General features: G+C 36.4%; 3 protein-coding genes across 8 annotated transcripts in view; 1 reads left to right on the top strand and 2 right to left on the bottom strand.

Moving 5' to 3' along the window:
- Cad88C (cadherin 88C) overlaps positions 1-19431 on the bottom strand; it is a 41647-nt gene extending 22216 nt beyond the window's left edge. The window contains exons 1-2 of one of the 5 annotated variants that reach the window (XM_017620659.1): positions 6935-7053; positions 5666-6840 (exon numbers count right to left, since the gene is read on the bottom strand). The gene's annotated coding sequence lies outside the window, so the exon portion shown is untranslated. Of the gene's footprint in view, positions 1-5665; positions 7054-11458; positions 11569-19370 lie in introns of those variants that run through there. The other 4 variants (XM_017620663.1, XM_017620664.1, XM_017620661.1 and 1 more) reach the window with 4 other exon arrangements.
- LOC108366315 (protein Cep78 homolog) lies at positions 14946-19377 on the top strand. The gene is made up of 7 exons (XM_017620669.1): positions 14946-15489; positions 15585-15772; positions 15911-16087; positions 16158-16332; positions 16392-16845; positions 16919-17294; positions 18232-19377. The coding sequence occupies exons 1-7, from the start codon at positions 15213-15215 to the stop codon at positions 18664-18666; spliced, it is 2082 nt and encodes a 693-aa protein (XP_017476158.1). The 5' UTR covers positions 14946-15212; the 3' UTR covers positions 18667-19377.
- His4r (Histone H4 replacement) lies at positions 19410-20321 on the bottom strand. 2 transcript variants are annotated; one of them, XM_017620667.1, is made up of 4 exons: positions 20217-20321; positions 20011-20123; positions 19749-19865; positions 19410-19682 (listed from the first exon to the last, which is right to left on the bottom strand). In XM_017620667.1, the coding sequence occupies exons 2-4, from the start codon at positions 20071-20073 to the stop codon at positions 19551-19553; spliced, it is 312 nt and encodes a 103-aa protein (XP_017476156.1). In that variant the 5' UTR covers positions 20074-20123; positions 20217-20321; the 3' UTR covers positions 19410-19550. The 2 variants fall into 2 exon arrangements, with proteins under 2 accessions (XP_017476156.1, XP_017476157.1); XM_017620668.1 differs by having other exon boundaries at positions 20187-20239.
- Between the last annotated feature and the right edge of the window lie 297 nt (positions 20322-20618).

The raw sequence follows: 20618 nt of genomic DNA, 5'->3' as shown, positions 1-20618 counted from the left end.
CTCTCCTTTCGTCAGCTGGTCTCAATACAGTTATAGTAATTTTTATTTTCTAATCGCTATTTCTTTTTGTGTTGAATTTGTTGGACAATTAATTTTTTTCTTGCTTATAAATCAACTGCCCCAAAGATGCAAATAATTAAGCAAAATACAAACTAAGCACTTTGCTGCTAGAAATTATCTCAGGTGTGACGAACAAATTAAAGCTTCATAGATGTACATACATATGTATGTATGAATGTGTGTGTTTGTTTGATACCCCCTAGTACTTATGAACATATTTATACACAGTAGCGGGAAAATAAACGGAGACGCGAAAAGATTTAACTATTTGTCTTTTGTTCATTTGATGCTTTTATTTTTTATAAGAACGTAGTCCAAGCAAAGTCTTATTTTCAAGTTGCTAAAAACTCTCGTTAATTTTAGATATATTTTTTTTGTTCACGGAGCCACGCTTTTTTTCATACAAAGTATGTACGACAATTTCTTTGAAATTTTTATGAAAGTTTGTCGAATTTTTCTAATTTTTGTACAACGTTTGAAATATGCACTTACATGATTTTTGTTAGGCAATACTTTCATAAAAATAACAAATCTTAAATAAACAAAAGAAAAATATCCAAAACTTGTTAAAATGTCGCGTCCCTATTTATTTACCCGCCGCCGTACATATGTGTATCGGTACAAATGTATCTATTTACCTTCAACAGCAAAGAACTAAGTTCTACATTTCAGACCATGTACGTAAGTAAATATTTACAAATATCCATACCACTATATATAGTGACGAAAATATAATTAGGGAAGAGACATTTTAGCTTTCTTTCGCTAGTTTCGTTTTGTGTGGCTCCTTATCAAACGCAAACCATGTATGTTAAAATTTCAAACTTTGTACAAAAATTAACAAAATTCGTTAAAGTTTCAACAAAATTTTGAGCTTTTTAATTAGATCCTTTTGAAACATTCTGAGTATGCAGTTTTGCACCTCATTCAATTTTAGTATAACAGACTGCAAATTTTAAGTAGCTAGAAATCACCGTTAGTTTTTGGCAATTTATTTTGTGGAAGGTATTCCTCATTTTCTCCATACAAAAAAATTTTCCAACATACTTTCTTTCGAACAATTCTACTTCAAACTTGCACTTTGTTATGTTATACTAAAATCTAATGGGCTACAAAACTGTATACTAAAAAAAATATAAAAAATCTGTTAAAAAATTTCCAACTTTGATGAACAGTTTTTGCTGACTCATAAAATTTTAACAAATGTTGTACAAAGTTTGACTTAAATGGTTTTGTTTAGATAATAAGCTATATTTTATAAAAAAAAAATGTTTAAACAAAAAAAAAACAAAACATTGTTAAAATGTCTTTTCCCTATTTACATGCTCGTCACCGTACTTATATTTTCATACTAAAAACCTATTACCTCAAGCTGTGTGCTTTCTACTGGATATGTTGGATTGTAGGATGAGGTGGTGTATGAGTCAAAATCATAGCAGCGCAACGAGTATTATTTATTCTTCTTTTATTGGTTTTTTTTTTTCTTGTGGCTATTATTGCTAGTGTCGGTAGTGGTGTTATTTTAAAACACATACCTACATAAAAAAATCGCTGAGCCAACAATACAGCTTCAATATAACAAAAACCGAGACGCCATTGAAGCGGCAGCGGCAGCGGCAGCGCCATCGTTGAACTTGACTGTTGGCCGTTGAGGATGCTTTGTTGGCGGTTACGGAAACGCTATTGCCGCAATGACAAAAGAGCCGCTGGGTATAACTTACATAGTTGGAAAACACCTGTATGAATAAACTGATATTTTCATATGAATAAATACATATATGTATGTAAGTACTTGCCTCTATGTAAGTATACTGTAGGGAACTCAACTGACTATAAATGCATTAAGTTCAAAATTTTGGCGCTGGGGGGTGGCTATGGCTCGACTACTTTACGCTAATTTTAACTGACTACCTTTAGATGTTGATTTGGCAAAATAAGTGAGTTTATTTTCAGCTAACTACAAACTGGTTATTTTATAAGTTGACTTGCAGAGTGCTTTTCAATAGCAACGGTTGAGCCCTACATGACTTTGAAACCAATTTAAAGTTAGCTTTAGTAAGTGAGCCAAAAGTAAGCTATTTAAGTAGTTGACTACAAATTTCCCGACAGGGTATGTTTTTACGCACATTCATATGTATGTATGCATAAATGTACTTATGTATATGTATGTAAATAAAGTGACTATTTTATATGCAGTTATTTATGATTGACTGATTGTGTGGCTTAAAGTGTTTAAATTGGGGTGAAATATATAAAATAGCGCGTACTACGACCGGAAGTGCCGTCGGTGCATGTCAAGTCAAGCGTATGATGCAGTAAATACGTACATATGTGAGTACATATGTAAGTAAACACTTAGTATAGGAATTTCGATTGTTTATCAACAAACTTTATTGCTAAGCGACTGATGCATCCAAACTTGCTTGTAACTTCGGATTTTAGTAATAAATCCCCAGACTTAACTTGTGCCTATATGTATATATATTACTTTATACACGTGCGTATGCAAGCATTTAGCTTATGTCATTTACTAATTTGTTTAACTTCCCCAATGATTTGCGTTGTTTATGCTTGTTTTTTTTTTTGTCTATGTTTAGCGCTAAATTGGACAATATAGCTTTTCGGAAAGTGTCATCGCCCTCATATCGGTTTTTTACTTCATGTTTTACGTTTTTACCTTTTATCGTCGAATGTTAAAAATTCAGTATTTGACACATCATTTAACTTACTCGTATGTATAAATATGTACATAAGTATGTATATTGCTTAAATCCAATGGTAATTTTTGTGTACGGGTAGGCCTAGATGCACGTTACACCGCGGCTAGATTTGATCTATTGTGCCTCTTATTTCAACTTTTGTGGCCTAATACGCTTAGGATTTGTATTATCCCATGCTGCGAAATGCGCATAGGATCGAATTCACTGAGCGTGTAGTCGTTTAAAAATATGACTGTACAATTACCCAGTGTTGGAAAGGTGGTAATAAGGTGTTTCACTGATTCAGCCTCTTTACGACAAAGCCTGCAACAGGTGTTTCTTACTAGGCATATTGGCCTGCTAGTGCTCTACATAACGATTTTAGATCCACTCCACTAATCCAAACAATACAAAATAACATCACGAAGAACACATCAAAATTACATGGACAATTTCGAATGAAAATTATAGATTTTCAACGATTAAGCGTATTTCGACACATAAATCTATAGACATACTAGCTTATGCCCGCGTTTAGAAGCCAATCCAAGCCAACTCATATCTATTTCCGCGCATTGACAATCAGTTAGTTTAGTTTTTATGTTTATTCGCTTCTCTTCAACTCAACATGCAGAACCATATCGTGAAAGGGGCGTCTGCGTGGGATGAAAAAATCGTTTTAATGAGAACCATGATTGCTAATTCTAACGGAAGCTGGATCTTTTCCACTTCCAGATCGGTTATCATTGGGGTGAACTGTGCATTTATGGAGCAATTTTTAGTTCACTGTGCAAGTGAAGTTTGTTTCCTAAGTCTTTCGTTGACATAATTTGCATAATTACCTCTCAGTTGTTATACCCGAGCGCACTTGTGCACAAGGGTATATTAATTTTGTTCACATAACGGTTGTTTGTAACAGCCAAAACGAATCCATGCCATGTCTGTCAGTCCGTCCGTCTGTCCGTCTGTCCGTCTGTCCGTCCGTCCGTGTACACGATATTGAGATATCTCAACGAAATTTGGTATGTAGGTTTCCCTTAATCCAAGGTAGGTTGGTATTGAAAATGGGCGAAATCGGACAATAACCACGCCCANTTGCTACAGCATACTAAATGGCCGAAAATTAAAAAAATCGGACAATAACCACGCCCGCATCCCATATAACGGCAATTTTCGGAAATACGAAAACTGCGATATATTAGTAACTACCGACGATTATTCACTCAAAATTTATATTTACAACAATTTTCAGACGAAAAATAAGAATATTATAAATTTTTGGAAAATGGGCGTGGCACCGCCCACTTATGATCACATATATGTATCTCGGTAACCGTTCTACCAATTTGTACCAAACTCGGTGTGGTTATTGTGCTTGCCACATAGACGAACAACTTTGAAAATTACTGAAATCGGACTTAAATTACAGCCGGTTTTCATTTAACGGTAAATTTCAGTAATACTTGAAACTTCAATATTTCGAAATTTAAGGACGATAATTTACTCAAAATTTATACACCCCGGCTTACCATCTAGCGGTAGGTTTCGGAAAGGTGAAAAAACATATATTTAATACTTGCGCCGGGTATTTAATGTTCGGCTCCACCCGAACTTAGACTTTCTTACTGGTTTTTTGGTTAATTTTAATATTCAAACTAATGCAACGCTATGAGAAAAATTTTGTTACCGCTTCCATTCTTCGCGAATCGTTCACAGAAGATTTTGTTCCGGTTTCGTTCTCTGTCAGAAAGTTTCTGAGACTTTTTGACAAAAGTAGTGAAGGACTGGTACATAAAGTCCTCCAGCATAAACACCACTAACAATATCAGACAACAGGTACTACTTTCGGCTCATTAGCCAATTGAAAAGCTTTCTTGACGAACAAACATGAGAAAGCTTTGAGGACTTTCGAGAGAATTATTCTACGCAAGATATATGTATGTATGGTTCAGTTCGCGTGGGCGACGAGTACCGAAGAAGATGGAATGACGACATGTACGAGCTGTTTAACGAAATGGACATAGTTAAGCGCATAAAAATACTACAGGGATGTACAACAGGCGAAATCTCGCAAAGCAGAGAGGCAATTGACGAAGGTTTTTAGTGTCGGCCCAAACCGACGCAGCCAGGTTGTAGAGCCAGACAATGAGAATAAGGACATGGCAGGAACAAAACTTCGTCCAGTGAGACCTCCTGGATCATCTGGACTTCCTGTAACTTCTTCTTCTTCTTTTTGGCGCTGTAACCGCCTAAGCGTAACAGGAAACAGAAAATAACATAAAAGAAGCAAATGTGCAACACCATTTATCCCATTGCCCGGACTTGCGGAGGCTTGGCTTTAAAATGATATTGTTTTTTCAAACGTCAATAGATTGTGCAGATTGCATGTATGTATGAATATATATATTCAGCATTTTTATACATTAGAACCTTGCAGAAAGAGCAATTCCTTTTATACTCCTGAGTCTAAAGTATTTTTCAATGGAATTTCGAGAAACAAAAAATATTATTCAAATGAATCGATGTTCTCGAGGAGAAAATTTTTTGTTCTAAAGTGCATTGACCTCAAGTACTTATAGTATCATATAAGCATAGCCTACCACTCTAATTAAAGCTCTCCAAAAATCAATAAACTTTTGCTAAGGAAATCTTTGAATTATTTCAGTTAAACTATTTAAATAAAATTTTGTATTAAAATGTTAAGCTCTCACCCCCTAGGATTTTTCTAAATGTTTTAGTTCAAAAATAATGATATTTAGATCTGTCTCAAAGCCCATGTATTTTATATGGGAAAAATACGTTTACGTAAAAATTATATCGAATTCTTGAAAATCGATATTTTTCGATCAGAAAAATCTGTTTCTCTTTAGGAGATTTACAATAAAACATTTAGGTTTTTTACTTACTTTCTTTCTTCCTTTCGTAACGCAAACGATGAGCAGACGGTGTTCCTTTCCTGAAGTTATTTCAATAATTTTTTTCACCTGCGTATTGCTTGGAGTGTTTTCACAATTTTTTATTTTTTATTTTAATATTTGTTCTTTTTTTGTTCAACTTTAGTTTTTAATTTTGGTGACACAATTCGTAGATTATTTAGTGTGCAGAAGTCAAGAACCCCAAAAATGTGTTGTTATACGAAGCGTGACATATGGATTCGTAGGCAAGCCAAGTACCATCATTATGTATTTTTTTACGGTTGCTTATACGAACACCAAACAACGAATTTGTATTAATTTTAGTGTTCTTACTTGCAGACATTAAAAAGGTAAATATATGTACGTAAAAATGTACATATGTATCTACATAATTGAACAACGATTTTCTTTAATCCCCTGGACTTTACTAAAGAAATATTATAAACTCCATACTTAATTATTCATTGCATATTTGCTTTCAATTTTAACTTCATTTATTCACAAATTAATCTTTACACAATACAAATATTAAAAAAGTATTTTCAATGAGTCCCAAAATGTTTTAACTCTATTAAAAGCAACTCAATTTATTTAAGTGTATACACTTTTAATTTATTTTTAATTTAAAATTTTCATATTCAAAAGCTGCGAATGCCCGCGAACGATTAAGGAACCATTTGAATGCTTCGACGACACTATGACAACTGAATATCAATTTGGATTTGCTGCAGACTACTAACTGGGCTTAAAACGTTGCTAATAAGACTGCAGCGGAAACTATACTTACATACTTACATACTCAGTCTGTGGTTTACTCCAGCTACTCCGACTAAATTGCTCAGCAACTCCGCTGTATGTATTATTATTGCCACTTCTTGCCTGGGAAGAGCAGAGCGGCAAAGCTCAGTGAAAATATCGCCCAATGCGGTGTGGTGCTTATTGACAACGCTCTAAAATGTGGCGTGCAATATGGCACTCCAGTGCATAAAGCGTGAAGACTCGCACAAAGGCCGAAAAATTTTGAGCGAGTTGATGATTGTGGAGTGATTACAACGTTGCCAGAGCTACATTGTACGCATATATGAGGGTACACTCTTTGCGTTGATATGTAGATATATTTACACTCTGCTTCACAATGCTTCTGTTCATTGTTGTTGCCGAATTTGCTATTAAAGTGAAGTTAGGCTTGTATTTTATTTATTTACCTGTCAATAAATGTAACAACAAAGTTCGCCGGCAACATAAAAAGCCGGTATTTACCTGCACCGTACAAGGGTATTTGGGGTTGCCCGTTCTTAGGTGACGCAACGTCAGCATATACATATTTATCTGTATATGTTCATATGTTTTTATGTTACACATCGTCGTTTTAAGTACAAAACCGCCTATCGTCATTCTGCAAAACCGCGTAACTGACATTTGCTGCAAAAAATTGGATTTGCTCACAGAAGCTCTTGGCTCAATCCTTATCCATTCGTGCCGAAATATATTAGCCAGAAATGCGATTGTCTTATAAAAAAGAGAACCATTTTGAAATATGAGTGTTTTTACTATTTAAAAAAAAAATTATGCAACCTGTATGTTAGGTGTAACCAGATTGAGGAAAATAAGTACAGATAAAATGAAAATATTCTGGTGTGAAAATTTTAACTCCTGTTAAGCCCTGACACAACTGATTGATCAAGGTATCGCAAAAGGGAATGGAAATATGTATGTATGAGAATACGTTACAAACAAAGATTCCTAAGCCTAAGCGATTTTGGCCGAGTTTAAAAAAGCACGCCAGTGGTTTTCTTCTGTGCCAACGGGCGCCAATTGAAAATGCCAAGTGAAGCCAAGTCCTTCTCCGCCTGGTTTTTTTATCTCAGTGGGGGGCTCCCTCTTCCTCTGCTACCACCAGCGGGTTGCGAGTTGAATACTTTCAGAGCTGGAGCGTCGGTGTCCATTCGAACCACATGGCCAAGCCAGCGAAGCCGCTGTATGTTAATTCGTTTTAAAGCTCATACAGCTCATCGTTCCATCGTTTGTGGTACTCACCGTTGCCAACGCGTAAAGGCCCGTAAATCTTCTGCAAAATCTTTCTCTCGAATACTCCTGATCGGATCTTGTAATTGCCCATGCTTCTGTTCCTGAGCGGTTCAGTTCTGCAGCTCATATTATCTTCTCCAACGTCAGATTAAAGAAGTCACATGAAAGGGAGTCGCCCTGAATGTAACTCCGTTTGGTGGCGAACGGCTCGGAGAGGTCTTTCCTAATTCTGACGGAGCTGGTGGTATTGCTCAACGTCATTTTACACAGCCGTATCAGCGGCGTTAAGGCAACTCCTGTTAGTGCTGTCGAAAGCTGCTTTAAAGTCGACAAATAGGTGGTGAGTGTCGTTCCCTTTCTCACGGGTCTTTTCCAAGATTTTACCTGGTCTATGGTAGATTTCTTAGGCCTAAAGCCACACTGATAATGCCCAATCAGTTCATTGACGGTGGGCTTCAGTCTTATGCTTAGAAGGCTGATCCCGCGGTACTTGTCGCGAATGGCGGGGTCGCCTTACTTGTGAATTGGGCAGAACACACTTAAATTCCAGTCGTCGGCCATGTGTTCATCCAGCAGTTTTGCTGTTTTTCAGCCGCGTTATTGCTATTCGTAGATCACATCATCATAGTCAGGCGGAGGAACATCGACTCAGTCATCATCGACTGGGGCCTCGGGTTCTTCTTCTCCACAACTTTCCCTGCTGCTACCATTCAGTACGTCGCAATTGTTGTTCTTACAGTAGTACGCTCTGGTCTTGAAACCTTCCGTTAGTCGCCTAACCCTCTGGTAAAATTTTCTTCTTCATTCTTCCTGTCAGCCAGCATTTCACGCTCTTCGCACTCACGCTTTTCGGCCTCTCCCTTTTTATTGCGGCAAATACGTCTCGCTTCCCTCTTCAGATCCCTATAGTGGTCCCGAGCGTAGCGCCCTATCGCAGCGTAACTCTGTAGGCGGCATCTTTTTTCCCACTCCTCATCGCACCAGTTGTTCTTTCGGGCTCGCTGAAATCCGACTACTTCTTCGGCGGCGGTTCTTAATGAACGGGAAAGGTGGTTCCATTGTTCGCATATGTCGGTTTATTGAAGAGTGCTCTCTAAGAGCAGGTGTGAGTCGAGCAGCGAAAGCATTGGCTGACTGTTGTGATTGCCGCTTTTCGTCGTTAAGTTTTCCTTGCATATTTGCTGTACAGAGGCGGGTGCGTAGCTTTGCTGTAACAAGATAGTGGTCCGAGTCGATGTTTAGGCCTCGGAGTGTACGTACGTCCAAAACACTGGAAGCATGCCTTCCCTCTATCACAACATGATCGATTTGGTTTCTCGTTTTTCGATCCGGACACAGACACGTAGCTTGCGTCTTTTTATGATTGAACCTAGTACTGCATACTACCATGTTCCGGGCCCCGGTGGAATCGATCAGCCTCAGTCCGTTGTCGGACGTTTTGTCGTGAAGGCTCAATTTTCCGATGGTGGTTCCAAAGATCTCTTCATTGCTCACCCTGGCATTGAAGCCGCCAAACACGATTTTGATATCGTGGCGGCGGCAGTGCTCGTACGTGCGCTCCAAGCGCTCATAGAAGAGATCCTTGGATAGCTCATCCTTCCCTTCGTCGGGGCATGGGCGGAGATGAGCGAGATGTTGAAGAATCTCGCTTTGATGCGGATTATAGCTACATGCTCGTCCACCGACAGTCGGGTCTACGTAACCGGAACGACCCAGATAGATATATATCTGGCCAAGGACTGCCACCACTCTAGCAACACTCCCCAAAATCTCTTTGGGGAATTTGTATGCTGTTACAACAACAACAATAGTACTCGGCGACGGAGTCTTTCTCCCACCAAAAATCCAACATCGAATTTGCGCTCGTTTACATGGCAGCTGTATGAAACGTTACAAGGCTCCAGGCATTGCTTGCCTGCCCCGTCCAACGCATTTCTAGGATGGCGGTGATGTCTGCTTTTATTCTTACGAGGACATCAACCAGCCGGGCAGAGGTCCTCATTAAGGGTCTGGACGTTCCAGGTGCATGCCCTCAAATCGTAGTTCTTGAAACGTTTGCCGTGGTCTTGATCATAAGGGGGGTTTTTACGTGGCGGGTCCCAAACCCAGTGCACAGCCTATTGCTGGGACGGGGGAGGTTTCGCAATCAAATACAGGCTTATATAGCGAGCTGCTTACTCCAAGACAAACACCCGCTTGCAGCCGCAAATACTGGTGAACAGACGCTGCAGACTTCAGTGAACCCGTAGACCGAATAAGTCGGAGTGGCTCCACCGAAGCTTCCTCTCTTTCTGCCGTGACCCAAAGCTCTACTCAGATTGGTTACCACGTCTCGCACATGGGTTGTTCACGTTGCCCAGAGTGCGCGAACGAGGACGCAAGAATCGGGATTGAGTATAGCCATGTAACTGTAAATGCATACCTAGCACAACGACTATACCCCATTGCACTCATTTCTACTCTTAGGTCTCCTGATTAAATAGCTTAAAGTAAGGGTTTCCATGTTTTTGATTTTTCTTGCAATGTGCCAACAAGCGAGCAATACGTATCTATTTAACTACTTAAATGTGCGTAGCATTAAGTAAATGTGTCTATAACTTTTCCCATTAGCACCACTATATGTATGTATGTATATAAATTTTATAAATTACCAGTGTTGTGTTCTGCTTCGCAGCCCAATTACAATTCTGTATTTACATATGTACATATACACATGTATGTATACACATTTTAGGTGACCATATAAATACATATGTACATATACACATGTATGCATACACGCTTTTGTAGGATTTTGTTTACATATAAAGTTCCAGCTAAGGTCATCGTTATTATATATTCTCCCAAAACAATACCAGTCCAGAGTTACACAATCAAAAACTCCATGGAGTTGCAGCAAACTTATATAGTGATGCATGCGTGCACATATGTATGTATGTATGTATGTATGTATCCATAAATTCCATGAATGTGTACTTGAACCAAATATTGTACATACAATACCCATATTACTGGTCCTATAGGCCGTCGAGTTCGTGTGATTGGCAAGTTGTCACACACCAGCCCCACATAATACATACGTATGTAAGTATATATGTACGCATGTACATTAGAGTGGTCCAAGAAAAATTTTCCCAGATAGGATTTGGGGCACCTTCCAAAATTTTTCCTCTTGCCTAAAGAGGTGCTGGTACCAAACCTCACGTTTCGAAGCATCCTTTTAGAGGATGCTCATATTTTACTCTAGATGTATTGTGAACATATATTAATCAAATAATTGGTTAAGTAACCTAAGAACATTTCAAATTTAAATTATCTATTAAAATATCACAAGCTTCAGTAGCTTTCTATAAAAATCCCCAATATTTTTGCCAGTTTCAGAGCGATCCAGTAGAGCATTTCAAGGTCATTGAGCACCCTGTATTGGTTGCAGCAGAAAACTGAAAGTTGGTATAGATATCAAAGAAATATCAAAATACAAAAATTGGACCACCCTAATGTACATATGTATATGAATATTACCGTAAGGTTGTTACATTTTGTTTATGACAGGTATTTTTTTTACAGAAATTTTTTACGGTAAAGCTTTAAAAAAATCAGCTTATGGTAAGGTGATGGTGCTCGTAAATTAGTATAGCAGTAAACAGTTAATATGAGTAGGACTACTTGATGGTAATGCTGGAAGTGTCTTATGGTGAGTTACTTTATTACTAAAAATACTTTTTTTATAACGGTAAAAGTGTTTAATTGCCTTACTACTTGTAAAAATCCGGTTTGTAAATGTTATAATTAGGGTGCATATTTAGCATGTCTGTAGTATAGTTATTTCTGCTTGTTCTTCTTCTTACATCGTCTTCTTCTTAATTGGCGCAGTGCCAACTGTCGCTAATGGGAAATGACAAGTGAGGCCAAGTCCATCTCCACTTGGTCGTTTCATCGCAGGGGGGGCCTCCCTCTTTCAGAGCTGTGGGGTTTTTGTCTATTCGACGCACTGTGTTTATATCGTTGTACAGTTCATACAGCTCATCGCTCCGTCGTCTACGGCACTCGCCAACGCCATCAACTAAAAAAAAAAATAAAATGCCAAAAATCAACGGTAAGTCCTAGCTACTTCAAAATTGCACTTTATTATACCAAACTGCATACTCAAAATCCTTCTAAATATTTTTGTTAAAACTTGTCAATATCACTGTGCGAAAAATTTTCATCAACTTTCATGCTCCCAAACAGTTTTAGCTAATAATGATTAAATATGACTCCCTGAACATATCTCCCAAGCGAGATATTTGCAAATAAATTTTTTTATAAATAAGCCTTCTAAAACAGTCAACATTCCCCGTTTTTTTTTTTTTTTAATTCAAATCTCATTTGCATAGCAATGGATCACGAGAAATTCATTTCAGTAGTTAATTTTATTGTTACATCGTCCAACACATTCTGTTCGTGTGCTAGATTAGAGAATTCAGAATCAGAGCCAGAGTCTGAACCAGATTAGAAAATAAATAAAGCTTTTTAATAGCGACCTCAGCAGAAATGTTCACGGTTGGAAACAAATTTCTAATATTTCTTTGATATCAATGTACATATGGGCAATTCCATTGCAAATCTCGTTACATTCGTGAAAAAAATTAAGAGCTAAATACACATTTAAATTTAGATTGATTGGGTCCAAGCCCAGTTGCCGATATCAAAAAGTAACAAGTAATTTTTAAGCAGAACAAAACCAACGTAAATTCTCATATACAAATTTAGGAGTATCTTTAATTTCTTAGTGATGCAATGATCGGATCTAAAACAAATTAGTATGGGACCACTTTCTTAAAAAAAAAAAAAAGAATTATTGAAATCGGTTAACGTGGTCCAAAGTTATGCGGTAACATACATACAAAAAAATAAATAAATACTCCGACGAACTGATAACCTCCTCCTTTTTTTGAAGTCGGTTTAAAAAACAAAAAAACATAAAACCGCTTTTTCCAATAGCGGTCGCCCCTCGGCAGGCAATAGCAAACCTCCGAGCGTATATCTGCCATGAAAATGCTTCTTATAAAAATACAATAACCGCTCGGAGTCTTCGTAAAACTGCAGTTCCCTCCCCTTTGTGTGACAACAGCAGTGCCAATCTATTTATTTGGTATATTTAAGTTTCAAAACATTATCATTCTGTTTTGAATGAGTAAAAATCTTGTTGAGAAGTAGATCTTACAAATCCCCTGTGGAATACGAGCTGATATTTGAAGCTAGATACTCTAATAAAAGTTGTTTCATTCCTTGAGTAACATTTTTTTTTTTTTGTTCGCACGGCATGAATAACGTTTTTACGCTGGAATTTCCAAATATCTTCGGTTGATATGTCAAAAAATTTTTCTATTTCTCGATATTAATTTTTCTCAAAGTGAAGATTTTATTTTTTTTCCAAAGCTATACACATTTCAATTTAAATAAGAGTTTGCCTTCGCTAGGGGCAGGGTTGCCACATCACCAAATTGGAGGAAGTAAAACAAATTTTACTACAAAATTTCACCTAATCACTATTTCAAACATCTTCTAATCACTATTTCAAACATCTTCGATAAACTTATATAGTTATGGGCTTGTTCGAGATGCAATCACAACCGCAGTGTTGCGCGAATTATTTAAGTATCATTTTCGGTATGAATTTCTAGCAACGTTTTATCAGTTGGGAAGTTGCAAGAGTATTGCCAATTTTCATCAGTGCTGCAGTATTGCCGCTTTTATTGCATGCCTCGAACAGGCCCTTTATGTGTGTTATATAACTCGACCATTTTCCAAAAATTCCATAATAATGTTACTTCTTTTCAAGGAATTGTTGTTAGTGTCAACTTTGTGTAAATTAGCGTCCTTAAACTTCGAATTATCGAACTTTGAAGCATACATATCTGAAATTTACCGTTATATGAAAAGTGGGCTTTTATTTATGTGACAAGCACAATAATTATTCCAAGTTTGGAGTCACGTTTACGCGTCAAACATAAATTTTTTTGAATCAAATATGATCCTCTTCAACCACAAATAACCTAGCATATAATTTTAAAACTATTTAATGTATGTAAGAACAAAAAACATATCTGTGTTCTTATGGAACAGTAGCTTATGTCGGCAAACTGGCTTTAGTATAATGCGGCATTCTCTTTATTTTTTTTTTATTTTTTAAACGGGAAGGAATTTTTTGATGAGACTTAATAAGAATATTGACATACTAGTATCAGAACTATTTCTTGCACGTTTCAAAGCATCGAGTGTGAACAAAGAAAAAAAAATTTAAAAATGCTTATTATTTTTCTACGAAAATAAAACTTACTATCTAAAAAAAAAGTGTAAATCAAAATTTCAAAATATGTAGAACATTTATAAAAATTCGACAAATTTGAATATATGTTCATCACAATTTGAAACATTTTAATTCGATTTTCTAGAATTGTTTTGATTTTGCAGTTTTGAAGCCCATAAAATTTTAGTATAATAAAGTGCAAGTTGGAAGAAGCTTGGACTTACCGTTGATTTTTGGCAATTTTTCGTTCGCGCATTTTCTTCTATACACAGTATGTTGAAAAATTTTTTTTGTATGGAAAAAATGAGAAAACACAAAATTTACCAAATATAAACGGTAAGTCCTAGCTACTTAAAATTTGCATACTCATAATGTCTCTATGAAATCTAATTAAAAAGCTCAAAATTTTGATGAAACTTTGTCGATTTTTTGCACAAAGTTTAAAATTCTGACTTACATGGTCTTTGTAAGATAACGGGCCACACTTTCATAAAAAGGAATAAGCATCAAATAAACGAAAGGGGAATAGCTAAAGAAAGCTAAAATGTCTATTCCCTATTTATATTTTTGCCACTCTATCTACAGCTGATGTTTTTCATATCCACAATTTTTTTAAGGGTATTAGTATATTTTTTCATAATTTCATAAATTATATTATTATAGCGGGACAATTTTCTCAAAATCGGTCTGTCCCGCCAAAATTGGTACGAATGGTCACCGTAACTATGTACTATCCAAATCGCCAAGTGTTATAGTGCGAATAAACTATCATTTCCACTGCTTATACTTTAATCTGTGAAACAAGTAAAACGCGATTAAAAAGTAGTACAAAAAATTGATTAACTATGCGCAGTGACAAGTTCTCGAAAAGCTATATCATCTTTTGAGATATACATAAACAAAAATAGTAAACTTAAAATTTACAGAAATAAAAATCATAAAAACCACAATTTTTCTATCAATCAAGCCAACAATTTCAAAATTATTTCGATTTTTTTAATTCTACCTTTTTTCATTTATAAAAACTGTCAACTTGTTACCTCCCTCCCCTCCTGCTAATAACCGTTCGTCGCACGAAACTCACTTGTAAGCAAAAATCACCATAAAAATTCGTAACCCCGGACTAAACAACAAAAAAAAAAATAAAACGACAACCTTATCCAATAGCTAAACGAAACACAACAACAGCAAGCAACATTAATAAGTAAAACTAGAACAATGCAAAAGAATTTGGAATTGCGTGATGTGTGCAGTTTGACATCAACGAAGAAATTCAATCGCTGTCGTTCCTTTCATTTCCGGTATTTAGAGCTCTGTCGTGCGAAGAATCTAACTCCCTTGTCAGATATTCGTACCAAAAATAATGCAACATCCATGTTAGATTTTTTCGGCGAAAAATTAGGGGTTACTGATTGGTTACTAATTATTGAAGCTCTTTACTATGATCAAGTACTGCAAACTCTTAGCATTCGATTGCGCAAAACCTTGGGAATGGGTGAGCAGTAGATTCCCTTAGCGAATGTTAACGATATACATATTTGTGTGTTTTATGTACATATGTATTTTTAAACTGCTTTTTTAAACGTTCAGTGTTGGAGCATTTGGATACCGAAAAGAAAGCACGGCTTTTCAAACAGAAGCCGGTGGTTTGTACAAAGTTCGTTTTTTCCGGTATCGTGGAGGCGGTCTCAAATTGTATTGAGTTCAATAAGAATTTAAGGATTCTAAATCTAGAAGGCTTGCCACTAAATGATAAATATGTGGAATCCATTGCTAAGGTATGTGCGGACATGTAGTCACAAAAAAAAAAAATTTACTTTAAAACTTTTGGGGTTGAAAATCCTTTATTGTCTACAAGCGCTTCTACTGTTTCAAATGCCAATTAACTTAATTTTTTCTCTTAAACTATTTCGTAGGCACTGTCTTCAAATGAAAGCCTTAAGGAAATAAGTTTTCAGCGTTCGAATATTTATGACAAAGGATGCGAGGCTATATGCAATACAATTAAGTATTTGGAAAATGTTGAGAAATTAAATTTATCAGAATGTGAGTTATCAACAAAAGGAGCTGAACACGTAGCCGCTATGATTAAGGTGTTCAAATGAATGAAATAATCTTATCAACGAAAGTACTGAAGTATGATTTGGTAAATCTCTTCCTCAGATACAAAAGATAAGTCGCTATACGGAGGGCTGGAAAAAATCGTTACGCTATCGGGATGTTGATCCGGATTCCATACCTGGATTGCGTTCGATCGCGTTGGCGCGTAATCCGCAGATCGGCGATGATGGTGTAAAAGCAATTGTTGAAATATTAAAGGAGGATGTATGGGTAAAAGGTAAGAATATTCCATTTTTTTAAGCCTAGTGTGGTTCTTTATAATACGTCGTTTTGCAGTGATCGATATGGAGAATTGTGGTCTGACTGACCGTGCAGCAAACATGATCTTGGATTGTCTTGAAGTCAACAACTACATAATTGATTTCAATGTACGTGGAAATGCAGGTATAAGTAAGTTTCTGCAACGTAGCATACGTGAACAGCTCGGAAAGGAGGATGAGGACCAAAAGATGCTCGAAGGTCAAATGCAGCACAGTGCCGGTGGTCATGGACCAAATGCACAGCCAAAAAAGAATCGCGTCACCCTGACACAACTCAAGGAACAGCTTAAAACGTTAGAAGAGCAGTTGGCATTCGAACGCGTGCTACGGAAAAAGGCAGAACAGTTAAATGAAAAACTCAATCAACAAATAATTGCATACGAAAATCAAATGGAGAATGAAGCAAATGCTCGTATACCAGAAGGATATGTAGTTGTGAAGAATGAATCTTTACAATCCATCATTAAAGAGTAAAAAGCAAACACATCGCCCCTTTTTATAATAAAAAAAGATAAGATTATAAAAAATAATTTATTTTTACAGGCGCAATGACTTCCAGAAGTTTGCCAGTAGCGTGTGTCGCAACAATTCGCCGCGCAACAACAACAGTCGATCCAAACAAATTAATTCATTGCCATTGCAACATTCGCAAATGTCCATGCGGGAATGTGCAAGAACTAGTGTGTCGACAGCCAGTGGTATCTCTTCTGGCCTGAATAACGTAACACGTGAACGCGAGACAAATGCAAAAATGCACCAGGCTATGCCATCGCCAACCTTAACCGTGAAGGAGGTTCCGCGAAAGCCGCTTAAAGTTCGCAAGGTGAAAAGTGAAATGAAATATGTGGAACCATCACCGAAAGATTCCTCCAAGAAGAAGGAATCTAAATCGGATCATGAGTTCGCCAATGAGACTGACGTAAGTAGTCAATTCCAGGGGAAAATCTATGAGATTTTAGCTACATACATGTTATAATGTTGTACAGATTTATGCACTATGCAATATAACCTTTTTGTTGATTTTGTATTTATTTTATATATTTATTACACTTTAATAATTTAAACAGCCTATTTTAATCTGGGAGTTATAAAATAAAAATATGTGGCAAATGAAATACTTTTTAATAGGATTGGAATCATGTTTTTGATTAGTTGAACTAAATTAAAAATGTTAAATATACCGTTTTTAAGGATATGTAGATTAAAATATAATCCTTATTTAAAAATGCGCACTATGTTGATTGTTTAGTCATTATGAGATCTGTGCTCTTCAAATACATATTTAAAAAATGTCGCGCTGCTATTTTCTTGAAAACTGCTGTAGATTAAAATAATTTATTTATTTGAGAAAATAACAAGTAATTTTTAGCAAAAAAAGACCGACTTAAAAAAAAAATTATATATATCTATATATTTCATGATCCAATGATCGGATCTAAACCAAATTAGTTTGGGACCACCTCTGAGACACTACCTTTCCGTTGCAAAAAGAATTATCGAAAAAAAAAAAAAAAGATTCCGACGAACTGATAACCTCCTCCTTTTTTGGAAGTCGGTTAAAAAAGGATGAGGTTGATATTATAACCCAAAGCTGAACATTTCTTCAATACACAGCTTAAGGCTTGCAAAATTATTTTTTGCGTTTTAATTTTTAAGTGAGTTTTAGCCATAATTGAAATTTACCAACTGTTCATAAAATTAGCTCCATATTGCACACTTCCTTGCCCCAACTTAAGGTAAAAAATATTATAAAAATTTAAAATAAACAGGCAAAAAAAATCATAAACTCTTAAGTAGTATATAACCAATTACAAAATATTTTTTCATATTAATTTATTGTCTCATATTCATTACAGTTTCAACTCACCACGGTACAATTCGAGACAAATATCGGTGATTCGGCTGCCAACAACATGTCGCCTATGATGTTACCCATGCCAGGCGGTTCTTCACCATTGCCAACACAACTAACAGCTCGCATTGACAAGAAGCCGATAAATAATGTTGGTGGTTGCACTCTTCCTAACAGCAGCCGCAATAGTTTTGGGAATAAAATCGAAATGGACGATTTGTCTATATCGACATCGCGCAGTCAAACAAGTGATGGCTGTTCCAGCGACTCCGATACGTTGCGCAATAGCTTGGCAGATTATCAGCCCTTGAAGGTATTCATACGACGCAACAAGTCGTTGGCAACTCAACAGCAAACGCAGCAGAAAGGACAGGGTGAGGGGGTGACAATGGGCCTTAAGTCACCCCGGTCGCTTTTTCTGGGATTGTGTGATTATTAAGGACACATGTGTGTTGAAAGGAAGGAAGCAGGAAAGCCCAGAAAATTGTGTCGAAGTTGATTTACTTTTATTAGTTGAATTTAGTATTTTTTCATTTAAAACTATCGGCAATGAGCATATATAGGCCTCTCTCACACATTCTTCCTAGTTTTAGTTAGGAAGTAGAGAGTTATGTATATCAAATGTTATAGAATTACACTATAAAATTCTCTGTAGCGTCCGAAATATATTTTCGTATACTTTTTCCTGCTCAAAGCAGTTCTTTTGTAATCCTCTTTTCCACTTCTATGCATACATGTATGTATATATTTTGTATAAAATTATGTTTAAATAAATAGTCATTCATAAAAAGTCCAAAGCAAATTATTTCGATGATGTAATGCATGTTTATTCATCGATACTGAGTTTATAAGAAAAAAACCCCTTAGGATTATCAAGGTATTCAAAGAAGAAAAATGTCCACTTCTTTCTGAAGCCCGAAGTAGAAATAAAAATAAACACCAAGGAAAATGTAAGTTTTCCTGCTTGATTCAAATCGTATCCACAAGCTTAAATGATTGTAAGCAAAGCGTCAGCAATTACATTAGATGAAGATAGCTGACACCTGGCTAAACTTCTACTATATATTGCTAAGAGTATCCAAGTGAACTAAATTCATGAGCTAAATAGCTAACTGCAATTCAACACGCTACTGTAATACTCACCTATGTATCTATATACAATGTAATGCAAAACATGTTAGCTCGATTGAAATACTGCATTGGAATAAATGGATTGTATTGTATTTCACGTCATAGCATTTTCATTAAAAGTAGTAATGTTAATATTCTCTGCTTAGCGATCCTTTCGGATCTTGTTATACAGGTTAAACTGCATTAAAAAGTTTAGCCGCCAAAACCGTAGAGGGTGCGTCCTTGACGTTTCAATGCATATACAACATCCATAGCGGTGACAGTCTTACGCTTGGCATGTTCGGTGTAGGTGACAGCATCACGAATAACGTTTTCCAAAAACACCTACAACGAACACATACTTAGTATTAGTCCTGAATTACAGTTCAATATTTTTTTTTCCTTTTTTACCTTCAAAACACCACGCGTTTCTTCGTATATCAATCCAGAGATACGTTTTACGCCTCCTCGACGTGCCAAACGACGAATGGCTGGCTTGGTGATGCCTTGGATGTTATCACGAAGCACCTATAAAAAATAATAGAAAGTAAAATACCCGCTTTGGATTCGATTATATTAGTGGTATTAAGTTTTTATGGCTGCCCAAAAGTATTTCACAATTGCCGCCACCCCCAACACATTAATCGATTGTCCCTAATAAAGCAACAATTACCTTACGATGGCGCTTAGCGCCCCCTTTACCCAAGCCTTTTCCGCCCTTTCCACGACCAGTCATTTTGCTTGCTTCTTAGTTAATTGTTGTCGTTAGAAAATTCTGAGTAAACTCTGAAATAACACAGTTTTTTTTATAAATTATGCATTTATTTATGTGAAATTTAGTTAATTTACGATGGAAATCAAAAATTTCGGAGCACGCACCTGTGAGATCTTGTAGTCTGCAAAAATGGCGACGTTAAAATTTCGTGACTCTATGCACTTTTCCGATGCACATTTGTGCATGAACGGTACAGCACTAGTCTACACTTTTTTGCGCCACCTATTGGTGAATAGTGAAACGATGGTTTGGTAACGCGCCGACTCCACCTTCCATTCGTAGCACCTTAACATCCGTCATTTTCGTCTTTGGGCACTACCAAAGAACGTAAATCTATAAATATATATTCAAATAAAAAAACCCAAAAGTTGGACACAAAATCGCCTCGCGCGTACACCTTCTTGAACCATCATCATTTTGTTTGCTAACGAGTCGATCTATTGCAATTGCAGGAGACTCCGAACACTGGTACTAACCAAAAGAATAAATAAAAACAACATACACTA

The sequence above is a fragment of the Rhagoletis zephyria genome, unplaced genomic scaffold (genome assembly GCF_001687245.7).
Source record: "Rhagoletis zephyria isolate East Lansing unplaced genomic scaffold, Rhagoletis_zephyria_1.1 Rzeph_scaffold_02225, whole genome shotgun sequence".
Lineage (NCBI taxonomy): Eukaryota > Metazoa > Arthropoda > Insecta > Diptera > Tephritidae > Rhagoletis > Rhagoletis zephyria.
This window is presented reverse-complemented; position numbering and strand designations above follow the sequence as displayed.